The sequence below is a fragment of the Uloborus diversus genome, chromosome 1, assembly GCF_026930045.1.
Source record: "Uloborus diversus isolate 005 chromosome 1, Udiv.v.3.1, whole genome shotgun sequence".
Classification (NCBI taxonomy): Eukaryota; Metazoa; Arthropoda; class Arachnida; order Araneae; family Uloboridae; genus Uloborus; species Uloborus diversus.
Window position 1 is genome coordinate 123,477,927 of NC_072731.1, and position 14,338 is coordinate 123,492,264.

Sequence of the window (14,338 nt, forward strand, 5' to 3'; positions counted from 1 at the left end):
TGTATAGGAGGAGGGGGCTCCAAGAAACTTTCGCCCCGGGCGCCGTCAGTTCTTCGGACGGCCCTGATTGCAATACAGGACCAAAAATTTAATACCAGTATTCGGTATTTTTTAAACGTGATACCGGAATACTGGTATTAATATCTATATTTGAAATTTCTCAAAAAATGCTTGAAAACATATTGTTTTGTTGACACATTTCATAATTTTGTACAAAAATTGCATTGTTTATGAAAAAATGTTGAGAGCAATTATAAAACGAAGGAACAAATGTCATAATAAAAAATCAATAGTAGTAAGAAACATAATGCATCCATTGAATTGTCTCTAAGCCTGGAATTCATGTTGTGCTCAAATTTCCTGCAGATGAAAATACTCTTTTTGAATTCACACAGGTTGTTGGTGCTGTTAACAATGCGCAATACACCTCTTCCAACTGTCTAGAAGTCCTTCATCTTCAAATAGTTCGGTCTCTTGAGGGTTATTTTTGGGCAAATCCTTTTGTGTGTGTGTGTTTCTTTTGTATTGTATGTTTTCTTATTATTGTCATTTCGATTTATAGCTAGTTGTAATTTCCTTCCGAGAGATGATAATTTTCCAACATTAACATCATTTTCTGTTGAGCAGAAGAGTTTTGTTTTTGCTTTATACTAGTCCTTTTGCTTGAAATTTGCATGACTTGACTAAATTTGATCTTGTTAGTTTATCTTATTTGTTTTCTTTTCAAATTCTTTTCAATTATATTTATGTAAATTCTAGAAAATGTGTTCCAATTGATTATGCTTTACCTCATATAAATTTTCAAGGCACTACATAATTCCTTAATATTATCTTGCCAAGCAGAGTTGAATAGCGAGACAGGACGAAAAACCAATACTGGTGATAACAAATGACTATTAGTGATGCTAACAAGCAAAAGTTTTTGTCAAAATTTAGTACCGTTGAGACAAGTATTTAAAAAAAAATCATAAAGTATCACTGTAGTTGAAATAAATGGTTCATAAGACGAATGCATTCAAAATAACACTCAAAGTTAACTTTCACAAAAAGAAAAGTGAGTGATCAGGGAAATGGAAAAAATAAAAACATGGTGCACAAAAGCGCATGAAAATGCGATTCATCTCACCATCTAGCAATACGATATCATTTTGCCATCTTACCGCAACTTAAGTTTAATGATATTCTATTAGTTAATGATTTTAAAGGGACAAATTTTTACATCAATAGATTTATTTTGGTTCTGTATCATGGAAAAAGAAATGTACATTAAAAATATAAGTAGTTACTCAATAAATTAAATTGAAAGTTCTTTAATTGAAACTATTTATTACTTTCAGTTAATACCGAAAATACTGGTATTTTACCTCCTCAAATACCGGTATTACAAAATTGAAAAATTGTTCGAAATACCAGTATTCGGTATACCAGTATTGCAATCACTAGTTATAAGGCGTGACTTCAAGTTTTCCTAAACAAGTAAGTGAACTTTATTGTTTTAAAGTTAGAAGAAGTGTAAGGCGCTTTGTTATTTTGACTAGTTAGGCAAAAATTTATGAAAATTTGCTGTAAGATACCTATAACGAAAAAGGGCCACCCTATGTAGGCTTTTATTAGCTTCCATGGTTTATACAAAAGTACTTTTTTTTTTTCACACTGAAAGTTACCCTTTCACTTAATACAATAAAACTTGAAAAGTCATAACTTCCAAAAGATTTATGCATTAAGATACACTAAGCATTCATGTTAAAAAGTATTTTAAACCTCTTGGACCCAATAGGCCACAACATGAAGTGCATCCCTTGTTACTAAGTTACGACACTGTTATTTACCTTAAATATGGGAGGAAATGGTTTTAAAAATAAAACTTACTCCATCTTCGCTTCATTAAAAGTTTCACAAGATGAGGCGTTCTTAATGAATTCACAGGAGGCTGAAAAAGAAAAAAATACTTAATTTAGAATCAAACACATTTTCCGACTATATTTTGTGAACCATTTTCATAATTCTCACTTTGCTGGAGTACACAACCACTTAAAGAAACTTGCATCTTAAGATCCTGCATTTGAAAACAAAAAATAGTCCAGAGGCATAACAACAAATTTTAGGCAGATAGTGCACTTCGAGGTAAAAACAGTTTTGTTTAGATTCTTGTTTTGGGACCTTTTAAGAACGTTTTCAGAAACGGATGCATTCGCTGTGAGGCTTGAGTAATATTGTGCAAGCACGCGAAATTTGAATCCATCGTAATGATTTTTCCGCTTAATAATATATGTTTTTCGATGTGTTCTAGTTACTGTTGAGGCTGAATCCAATAATCAAAGATAGAGAATGTAGAGGATACATCCTTTACTGAAAAATTAAGTTTTAAGAGCACAAAAATGCAATTAACGCCGATTTTTCAGAGCTGCCAACAGTGAAAAATTAAAAATATTCTTAAAATACTAAAAAAAAAGGGGGGCTACACAGAAACCCTTAGAATTAAACCGAAATAATCATTGTAGACTTTATTTATAAAACTTAAAACATCCACTTGCTTTTTCAAAAAGGCCGCGTGCTTGATGTTTAGCTACAAAACAACCAAAGATCTTGTTTGCCGCCATAGTCCAATGGCTTAACGAAAAGACTGCATTTTGAGGTAAAAGCAATTTCTTTTCCTAATTATGTTTCAGGGTCATCAAGTAGCGTTTTTAGCGATAATAGCATTGCTGCGTCATTTGGATTGTTTTTTATAGTGCCCCAAAATGTCTCACTCAGTGGTACAGCCAAGTCATTCTTAGTTGCTTTTCACGTCAAAAAAAAAAAAAAAAAACTTGCTCCGCTCATCAAATAATGGCATGTGCGTTATTTGCATTGCACAAAGAAGCATTTGAACAGAGTATGAAAATCAATGAGACAACAGTTCGAAAGCTACAGATGAAAACGATTGATATCTATTCAGAAAAGAGGAAAGTTCACAGTTCTGTTCTTGTTACCTTATCCTGGAGACTAAACTTCATGCCCTGACTTTCAAACAGGCAATACATGCTGGAGAGAACAAACATTACATGCAAACTCTTCCAAATTTAAAGTGGATGTTCTTCTCCCTTAATCAGCCCAACTACACTCACACTGTGACAATCCATATGTGGGACATGCTGTCTTTGAGGGATTGTCTACCTCACAGGGTTCATACTCCATTTGGATGAAAAAATTCCATGACTTTTCCAGGACTTTTTCATGACTTCGTGAAAATTTTCATGACCTTGTTGCATGAAGAGAATAGTACTGTATAATATCAAACTTGCCATTTTTTTTTTTTTTTTTTTTGGAAATGAGCATTCGCAAAACTTCTATATGAATGCCACTGCCTGATTGAAAAAATATCAATGTACACCTTAAAAACTGAATAATTCTTACCGGCTTTCATCATATAAGTTTAAGTTAAGTAAAACTAGTGAATGATGCTTAAATATCGACTTTTTTTTTATAAACAGGCAGAATGATAATGATTGGGGAAAAGGTTGAATGAATCATTACTAAGTTTCAATAAATTTGCTTCAAAAGTTGTCTTTTAGTGTCAACTTGACAATTTTTTGGTTCTTTAAAATAAAGCCACATTCTTCGGTAAATTCATGTTTCTAAACCAGATATTTATTTTTAAAAAATAAAAACATTTCATAGTAAATAAATCTTTTGATTTAAATTTACTTGTTTATTTATTTGTACATTTTCAAATGCATATAAATTAATAGGTTCAGAAATTCCAGAACATGTTTGAATAATGACACTAAATATACCAGTGGGTCGCATGGATTAGTTTTGCGGGCCGTATATTGGGCACTACTGTTTTTGAGCATTAAAATTGCCCTATTTCTGTATTCTATCGCCTGACTAAAAATTGTCCAAAACCTTCAACAAATTGAGATAAACTCTGATAAATTTTAAAATAAAGATTTAGGAGTGATGGAAACAAACTTGGATGCGATGTTTTTTGAGATCATTCAATTTTTCAGTTTAAATAACTTTCATGGTGCAATACTAAATCACTCAAGATTTCTAATGCTCTTTTTCGCTACTGATACTTTTTCCCAGAACATTTTTCCATGACTGAAAATAAATTTCCATGACTTAGACTGAAAATTTTAATTTTCCATGACTTTTCCAGGTCTGAAATTTGCTTATTTTTTTCCACGACTTTCCAGGATTTCCATGACCCGTACGAACCCTAATCTCATATCTATTCCAAATTTTGCAAAAGAAATTTTATGGTAAGGAAGATAAGTAGGGCAATTTTCACAAATGTCAATCGACAAAGCTCACGAACAAAACAATGCACTTATTAAAGCAGACGGTGGATCTGCTGACTGTCTGCTATGCTCAGCAGGCCCGTGTCCGGATTTTCAAAAAGGGAGGGATTTTATAACTTCCACATCCTTACCCAAAAGGGGGGAGAGATCAATCCACCACAAACTTTTGTTTTACGTCAAATTGCCAATCCCAGCATGGCATTTACAGACCTGTAAAAACTGCCGTAACCCCCCCCCCCCCCGCGGAAGAATAATTCTGGCTGTGCAAATAGCAGCAGCATTCCTTCATTTTACATCTTTTTAATTCAACCTTGCTTATTTCTTTTTTAATCAAATTTGTTTACTATGTGGTATATTGCAATTAGTATTAAAAACTGCCCACAGATTATTTTATAATGTAAGATATATATTAGGTTTCATATTCTGCTTAATAAACAAGAAAGAGCTTATTGTAGATGCAAATTAGATTACTAAGCACAATCGATGCATCTTCATAGCTGCAACACATACTGCATTTATCGTAGCCTCCTCATTGAGCATTATTAACGTTGTTAATACTTTGTGTTTACAAATCATTCAGCGGTTCTTTCACCATAGTTTTTCCAAAATGTGATTCCAGTTGGTAAAGCTCTAACAGCCTTAAATTGCAGAAAAACATCAGAAAGAAAGTTTTTTTTTTTAAGCGCTGCTCAAACTTTCACATTTTTACATAAAAGTTTTTGTCAACTACATTTCGTACATTTTCTTCTTTTGACACATTATTTTTCCCTCAATGGGAGGGGTTAAACCCCTAAAACCCTCCCCTTGGACACGGCTCTGATGCTCAGATGGATGGTTGCAGGACCCGAAGTTACATGAATCATCCATAAATTCAGTAATATTCTCAAATAAGTCCAGCAGAGACGAAGGAAGCACTCACCATGAAATTTCTAACGCAAAACAACTTTCATACATCATCAGCTTTGAGGGTATGATTAATATTCTGAATAAAATAAGCAACCCATTCTTAGAACCAAGTGGTGACATCATGGATTTGGAATCACGATTACTTGTAGATTCTGAAACGGCACCCTATTTGTAGAGCATGAAAATAATTGGCGAATCTCAAGTAATTGAATTGTTTCAAAAAATACTCATTGATTGCTCTGTTTCTATTGACACAGCAATACAGAAAAACAAGTTGGCAGTATTTATTAGCATTTCAGTGAAATCCTTACTTTGGAAAGAGGAATAGCTTGCTGCCATAAAAAAAGACCGCAGCCTTTTTTCCAGGCTCTATTACATTGCTTGTCAAATACGTCAGGGGAATTAGGATGCCTTTTCCAGTCACGAGTAGAACATTTACCCTCCATCACTTTATAAAAATGATGAACTTTGATTTGGAAAGAAAGCTGATCTTACAGCCTGACAAAGACAACACAGAGCAGCAATCTCAGAATTTCGATATGATGGTGATGAATGGAGCAGCGACTGTCAATTACCTTCACCCAGAGCTGAGAAGCATGTTTTCTGTCCATGAAATGAAAGTCGTTGCTTATTTGAGCAGTCCATATTTCGATAAGGCACTGAGAATGGATGTAGCATTTGATGAGTATGTACCTGCCTCTGTAAAGTCTGCATTAATATTGAAAAGAGGAAAAGGTTCTCGTCGCTGAAAATGGAGGCTAAAAAACAAGTTCTTAAAAACTGGTCTGAATTTTTGAGAAACTACTCAAATAAGCAGGAACTATTTGAATGCTTGGAGGACCTTTTAGCACAATAAATTTTCAACAAAAAGTTGTTATTGTCACTTGTCACAGGAGTGTCCTTTGCAATGGCAGTTTTGGTTTGACAGGCTTGATGCCTTGCTCCTATGATAAAGCCGACGGTAGAATGATGTTCCATGCACACAGTGCACCTCATGATTACAACCAAGTTTTCATCAGAACAGTAGACAACGGCGTCGTCGTTTTGGCCGCTGTGTTTCTTCAAAACCTCGAGGGGTGTGATCAGCTGCTGTGGATTGGGTTAGACACTGAAAAATTGTAGCAAATGTTCGATATCTGCACCATAAAGCAACAGCTTGGTGTGGAAAAGTATAACGGACTTTTGGCTTTTCATGCCTTTGCATGTTGTGACACAAACTCAGGATGCACTAATAATAATGCTGTTAGAATGTGGCTTCAAGCAAGGCATATATTGAAGAAACGTCTACAAGTAACTCCAGTCTTTCTTACCCTCAAGATTATGGTTGAATAAAATCGAGCCAATGGCTAGCAACTTGGAAAATATATCAATATTTTTTCCTTTCGTTTAACTTTATATTAACTTTAACATTTTACTGTAATAATACAAACAAAATCAAATTTTCTGGTCGAATGGATTTCTATTCTGCTTCTGAAGCCTGTGTCAGGAAAAAATCGCAAGACCAAGTGTTGTAACTCTTGATGCCAATGTGGAAAAGCTGGTCTCCCTTGCACTTGGTGCAAATGTTCTTGTGAAAATGATGAGACCCACTGAGATATGTCCCAGGAATGTTTACACTTTGCTTTTGTAATAAAAACACCTAATTGATCACACTTTAAAATGTTTTTGACTGAAATTCGGAAGATCATTAGTGCTATATTTTGAGACACATTTTCAGGAACCATTTTTGTCAGGTTTTTCTATCGTTGCTTCTAACCAAACCCAGTAGCACAACAGCCCATGGGTGCCAAGGTCTACTTTGCCCATCTCAATCTTCCTGACAAAGGAAGGGCTCTATAGGTAGATGTTCCGATTAGTTGGTCAGCTGAATGCAGAACCCCCGGGGTTTAGTTCCCAAGTAAGCTCGGTACTGGCTATTTTTAACAATATTTATTATAAGGAGACATGAAAATGTGGAATTACACACACTATTGTCCGAAATACATCTATTTATAACAAATTACCTAAGGTAAATCCTATCCGCGTGCAAGATAACTTTGGGGTGCTATAAAAAACAATCCAAATGACGTAATGAATGCCTCCATGGCTAAAAATGTTCCTTTATGACCCTAAAACATAATTTAAAAAAGAAATTGCTTTTACCTTAAAATGCACAACCTTTTTGTTATGCCTCCGGACTAAATGCATACACATAATAGACTTGTTAAATAATTATTTGGCATATTCTAGCTTGTAGATATCAAGAAGTTTTGACTTCAGACTTAAAAATTTGCAGCCACATCATGGTCATCTGGTAGCATGGTATCAGTTAGCTGCAGTATTGCACCAGGGGAAAATATACAAGATACTCATTTAAATTTTAATAACAACAAATTGCACTACTTCTCATAAATATGATTTCCAGTTAAAAGTAATTTTCTTAATTTATTTATTTTATTTTTAATATTTCAATTTCACATTATTGACTTTAAAACTGAAAATTAAATATTATTTTCTTTAAAAATGACAAATTATTGCACAAATAAAAGAATCGTATAACATGTAAAATCTTCATGACAATATGCAGTACTTTTGAAGTAAAGTGCTTAAAAGGAAAAACATTTATCTAATATTTTTAAAAAATTATAGTAAGTAAGGAGAAAACTATACCTTGTTGATACTATCACAACTTTCTTTTCTTGAGGGTATTGCATTTACATCTTTTATATGACGTGATAAAAAATTAGGCCTTATAGTTTCAACTTTATGATCTTGCAAAATACTTGCTAAGTACTAAAAAAAAACACAGTCTTGTCAAACAAATACTTTACAAAGTATGTGTAAATAATTTTTAAAATGTCATGGAAAGCATTTACTCTGGAGATTATATAAAGGACGCCCATATGCAAAATTTTAAGAGAGGGCTCATATATTTTCCCCATGGTTTAGCAGGATATTTTCCCAATAGAAACCGATTTCAGTACAGAATCGAGTTATTAAAATTTGACATTTTTAATGACTTATTCATTAATTGCTGGAGAAGAATTTTTACATGTTTGCAAAGAAAAAAGTACTAAAAACAAGGAAGTTCTAATTTCAAAAGGGGGGCTTGAGCCCCCATTGCCCCCATATGGGCACCCTTGGGTTATAGTAGTATTTCATTTTACAATCAAAACAGCAAAATAAGGTGCTGTCCATGCACCTGTTCAAGACGGCAGCGCAAGGAAGATAGCGCTCTCTCAGGACGGCAGCTGTTATACGCGGACTGTGCGTACAGGCCTGCTAAGCAAAGTATGCAGTTTTGGAAAGTATGCATTACATAATAATGGATAAAATGTACCTTTACACAGAAATAAAACCATTTTTAATCAAGTGATTACAAATATCATAATTTCAATCAAAATATTTAAAAAAAATTTTAATAATTGATTTATAAAAATATAAATGTATTGTATTTTACTTTCTACAGCTAAAAGTATACCTAAATTAAACACTAAATGTTGATACAAAATGTGAAAAAAAGCTCTAAAAATATTTTTATTTAACATTGTAAAATACTTGAAAAACATTGTAATTACAAATATTTAAAAGGTGTATAAAAAATCTCAAAGCACTGATCAATGACCGATTTGCATGATAGACATCCATACAATTATGCAGTCATAGACAGTGTCATGCAAGGATGCTCATATGGGGGGGGGGGCAAGGGGGGCTCAAGCCCATTGAAATTAAAACTTCCTTGCCTTTAGTACCTTTTTCTTTGCAAAAATGTAAAAACATTTCTTCTCCAGCAATTAATGAATAAGTTATTAAAATTATCAAATTTTAATAACTCGAATCTAAACTGAAATTGGTTTCTACAGGGAAAATATCTGAGCCTTCGCTTAAAATTTTGCATATGGGCATCCTTGGTATCATGTCTTTTATTGTTGTTTTCAGCAAACTACACATCTCCTTCTAAGTTTTTGCCACCTTTTTCACAGGGGTGCCCCTCCCCCGAAAGGGCAAAGGCACACCCCCTAAATGTTGTGAAGATCCCCAAAAACAAGAGCCCCCCATAAAAAATGAGAAAATACCCCACAAAACACCCCCTTCTTAAAATTTCAATGGCGCAATCTACGCCAGGCCACGACCCCCCCCCCCTTCCCTAGGTGGGCAGCCCTGTTTTCCAGTGCGTAATTATAGACAGCAACTCCAATAGTTTATAGCTGTTTCACTGTCATTGTCCGAAAGATCCATAGATGGACCATTCATAACTTTAAATATTTCCTCCTCAGAAAGATAACATGATCTTTTAATCATAGCTACACAAATGGATAAAAAAGTAAAACCCATGCTAGAATTTTGCCCATAAAATCCCATCTTAAAACAGAATCGAAACTGTAAATAACCACCTTAAAATGAGTACATATTTCCCTTTTTAACCGTTAGAACATGTTTATATCTACACTCACGAAAATCCAATAAATCACAAACACTTGATGGACCCCATTCTGACTTTAGAGAAAGAAATACTAATATGCACGAGAGTAATTTTTTGAATGGATAAGTAGCACCACCTAATAGTCAATATTTCTTTCCAAACGGACGATTCAAATGAGCGTCAGTCAGATCACTGAGTAGGATTTTCGCCGTAACTCAAGTTTGCGTCGTTCGGATCAGAAGAGCATCTCAGGCTGATGAATATTTGCATCTTTCTTTCCGAACGGGTCAATGATGTCAGTTTTTTTCAACATTTTTACCACTTCCCCTCTTTGTCACAAAGTGTCACACTTCATCTTACCTAATGTGACCAGATTTTTCAAGCTAAAAATCAGGACACATGACGGGGGGGAGGGGGCGGGGGGTAGTGTATTTTTTTTTCCCACAGGCTTAATATTTTACGTAACAGAAAAATGCCAAGAAATAACTCAAATGTACCAATAAAGAACTCAAGTTGAAAATAATTTAATAGTATTGATGTAAAGAATATTGCCAACACCTGACATTTAACAGCTCCTCCTCTTCAATCCAAATTATGGTAGAGGTAGTTCAGTGTATTAAACAGTAAAGAATAACATTTTACATGGCGTTCTTACGTTTACAGACAGCAAAAAATCGAAAAAGCGTTTAAAAAATCAAGATTATATGTTATATTTCTAGTATGATGGAATTTAAACAAAAAAAAGCGGACATTTTGGCGGGACATTCCAGCAGCGGGACAGTAAGACAAAAAGCGGGACGTCTGGGCACATTAATCTTACCATCTCACCTCAAATTGTTACATGCCATGTTTTTTTTTTTCATTAACATATTTTAATTGAAAAAAGTGTGGTGTCACACTTCTTGCTACCCTCTTTCTCCCCTTTGACACAAACTGTCGCAATTTCACGAATCCCTTTCCTTCTCAAAGCATAACATCTTTTGTAGAAGACTCCTAATACCATGTCAGCGCATCCTCAGACTTTACACATGACTTCTGTTTTCAGGTTATAGTGAATATTTCGTACTCTATATTTTCATGGTAGTAAGTAATCAAGCAAAACTTTCCTTCCAATTGAGATCCGGTTCTAATTTTAAAGCATCCCAAAATCTGTCATTATCTGAAATAATTTGTTAGATTTTATATCTCAGCAAATTCTAACTATTAACAAGGTTTGGTTGGTTGAAATTGACAATTTTATTTACTTCGGAGCATAGGGTAGACCAGGGGAATGCGGCCACCTTAAAGAACTTCAATTTTTATCACCATCAAAAATTGTGTTTATGAGCTAGATCAATATTTTGGATTATTGTATGCCATTTTAAGAATGTATACAAAATTTGCTATCAATGAATCTATAAAAGAAATACTTGTAGAGAAGTGAAGAGTCATGACGTCACTGATTCCAGCAAGCGAGCAACTCAACTCGAGCAGGGAGAAGGAGGAGAAGAAAAACAATTCGGCGATCGAATAGACGCGTTTCATTTCTGGTGTGTGTTATTGTAAGATTAATAAAAAATTAGAGTCGGATGATAGTGTTTACTGAAACAACAACTACAGTAAAGCTACATACTCATAAAACATCAATTTGTAAACATCTGTACTGTGGCCGTATTACCCAGGGAGCTGGGGTAATCCCGCCACTAGCCAATATGATTAAAAGACTAAGAAGGAAAATTTAGTGAAAATCCTGTGTGCAATTAGCATTAAAGTATAGGAATTGAAAAGCAAAAGAAATGACATTTTTAGTTTATACGAGGGAAAAAACAGTATTTTGAATTCATCTGAGTTTATTACAGGGGCGCCGACTTGAAAAAATCATTGGGGGGGGGGGGGGCTGGCCCAGTCATCACCGGGGGTTTAGGGGGTTATGTAATCCCATGGAGGTTCCCCCCCCCCCCAAATAAAGGTCGATTGTTGTGCCTTGAAAATGCCAATTTATATATTTTCTGGTGTGTATAATTTAAAAAACAAACAGTATGTGGCATGGCGTTTTCAAAGTAAAAAATCCAAAAATTGGTATACAAATTTTTCTGGTTCAACTAGATCATGTCACTTGAGAACTTGTCACAAAAAAATGTCTCTTACTAAGACAAGTCTTAGTAAGAGACATTTTTTTGTTCTATTTTATGGGGAGTCATGCAGTGCCATAGCTAGGCATGGAAAAGGTAGGGCGCTTGACTTGCACTGCCAGGCAGTGCACTGACTTGCACTGCCTCTGGCAGTTCCTCTGAAGGGCACTGCCAGAGACGCCGACTTAAAAAATATCGGGGGAAAGGGGGCATGCCGCAGGAAATTTTCTAAATTTGAGATGAAAAATAGTGAGTTTTAAAGTTTTTTTAAAATCATATAATCATTATTAGAACCTCGAAAACTCGACAAGCCCGACACATATTTTTTGGCTTCGAAAAACGGAAGAAATAAATACAAACACACACAGTATTTTTGTAAAAAGGAAATTTAATTTACGCATGCTTTTTAAGACCAGTTGTTTTTACATTAGTGACATCGGCTAACATATTCAAGTGTAAACGCAGTCTCTCAATGTCTAGGTCATTTTTGAAAAACTCAGTTGATTTTTCAAAATGTTCTCTTCTTTTTCACCTCTGTTTAATAAAAGCAAGCACTCTTGTTCAACTGCAATGACCTGTGTGTGTCCAGTTGATGTAAATCGCCCAATAATGCAAAATTACGCCATTTTACAAACCTCAATGTATATTGCCTTGTAGTACAGTCAACTCCCGTCTTACGCGAGGGATGCATTCCAAGACCTCTCGCGTAGGTCGAATTTTCACGTTGTGGAAAAGGGTATGTGTAAAATTTTTTATAAACGTACCCAATTATTTTAGACACTTGTGATAACTTACGATGTTTAAACGAAAAGCCGAAGGGCTAATTTCGTAAGTCAGTCAACAATGTTACATGCTTATACAAGCAGAGATAATATCACACAGTGGAAGGTGCAGAATCAAATATTAATGTGAAGAAATGAACATTGGAAACTTGTTAAAATCTTACCAAGGATTTATTGGTCAATAGTAACTAAAATAAATATAACTAACAAAAATAAGTTCTTAAGAATAAAACCCGGCCATAAGTGGAGGCGGAGTTCGCAACTCCCCAACACCTATCGGACCTAACACACAAGAGGCTGACGAACACAAAAGAAGAGAGAGAACGATTGGAATCGTTCACTATTTATACTTGCCTCATTTGCATATGATTGGGCATCAAAGGATGCCAACCTAAAACTGAAACTTTACACGAGCCGAAAGAGTTGAGAAGTTAATCTAATTTGAATAAAGTTAATTTTATATTACATTACATTAGGAATGAGAACGCGGATAAATATCGTTTACCGATGTCTATCATATCCCCCCTTCTCATTCAGTAATGTTATTAAACTTTAAATTTTTATACAATTTTAATAGATTCAAAAATAACCCAAAAAAATCCACAAAGGGCCAGGCTTAATCTTTTACAAAAATTTAACAATTCAACAATAAACAAATATGGATATATATCCATCATAATACATCATCCATCAGCAGCTGCAGCTCAATACATCACTGCTTATTTGATTGAAGTCCTTTCTCAAAAAAGTCCTTCTTGCCTATTGATGATCCACAGTCCAAGGAAATAGTAAGTCCAAGATTAACATTTCCACTGCTATCTATCTTGTCAAACTGTAATTGACAAAAATACTCGAAACAGTATCTTTGAAATAGATGGGCACAATGATTTTACAAAAAAAATTTTTTTTTTTTTTTTTCACAATGACAAAATCATTTAAAACGCTTAGTTTCCAAAAATAAACTCTTGTCATTGAATCAAATTCCTCCATCTCAAAGATTAAACCAACGAGAAATTTGAAAAAGAATTTCAGTTGTTATAAAAATATTTATACTTTAATACCCCATTTTATTTATTATACTAAACAATTTCATACCATTAAAAATTAACAAAATATTTGTTCACAAAAACGATTCAGTTCAAAACGGGTCTGCGGCTTCGTAAAAATATCGGCCCTATTGGATTTACTACCTACATGTTTTACGGTAAAAATGTCCCGTTGAATCAAATCACGAACAAAAAATAATTTTACATCAATATGTTTTGTACGGTGATTTTCAATCGGAGATTTAACAAAGTCAATGGCCGACTGATTATCAACGTATATTACAGATTTAATTTTACTTTTTCTAACAATTCCCCAGCGTAAACATTCGTTTAATACACGGTCAAACCACATAAGCTCTTTAGACACTTCACAAAGGGCCACAAACTCACTTTCCATAGTGGAAAGGCTAATACAACGTTCCTTGAAGGTTCGCCATTCAATCGGTGCATTATCCAACAAAATTAACTGCCCCCCGAGTGAAGTTCGATCATCTCGATTAGCTGCATAATCGGCGTCAGAAAAAGCTATTAATTGGGTTCTATTACAATTTAATTTAAGTTTTAAATCTTTTGTTTGAAAAACATAACCCAGAAGTTTTAAAAGACCGTTCCAATGAATGACACCAGGGTTGCTTTGAAATTGACTGAAGATATTGACCACATAACAAATGTCCGGTCTCGTTCTGCTCGCAATGAAAGAAAGACAACCCAACAAATTACGATAAGGAATCTTTGACATCTCAAATTTTTCATTTTCTGTATTAGGACAATTCGATTTCGAAAAAACAGTACCTTTACAAATCGG

General features: G+C 34.3%; 1 protein-coding gene across 2 annotated transcripts in view; it reads right to left on the reverse strand.

Moving 5' to 3' along the window:
• Positions 1-14,338, reverse strand: part of LOC129220954 (ankyrin repeat and SAM domain-containing protein 6-like) — a 103,969-nt gene that overhangs the window by 25,204 nt on the left and 64,427 nt on the right. Inside the window, exons 11-12 of one of the 2 annotated variants that reach the window (XM_054855392.1) lie at positions 7,842-7,964; positions 1,870-1,930 (exon numbers count right to left, since the gene is read on the reverse strand). In XM_054855392.1, the coding sequence (XP_054711367.1) occupies positions 1,870-1,930; positions 7,842-7,964 (184 nt within the window). The remainder of the gene's footprint in view (positions 1-1,869; positions 1,931-7,841; positions 7,965-14,338) is intronic. The other variant, XM_054855398.1, reaches the window with a different exon arrangement.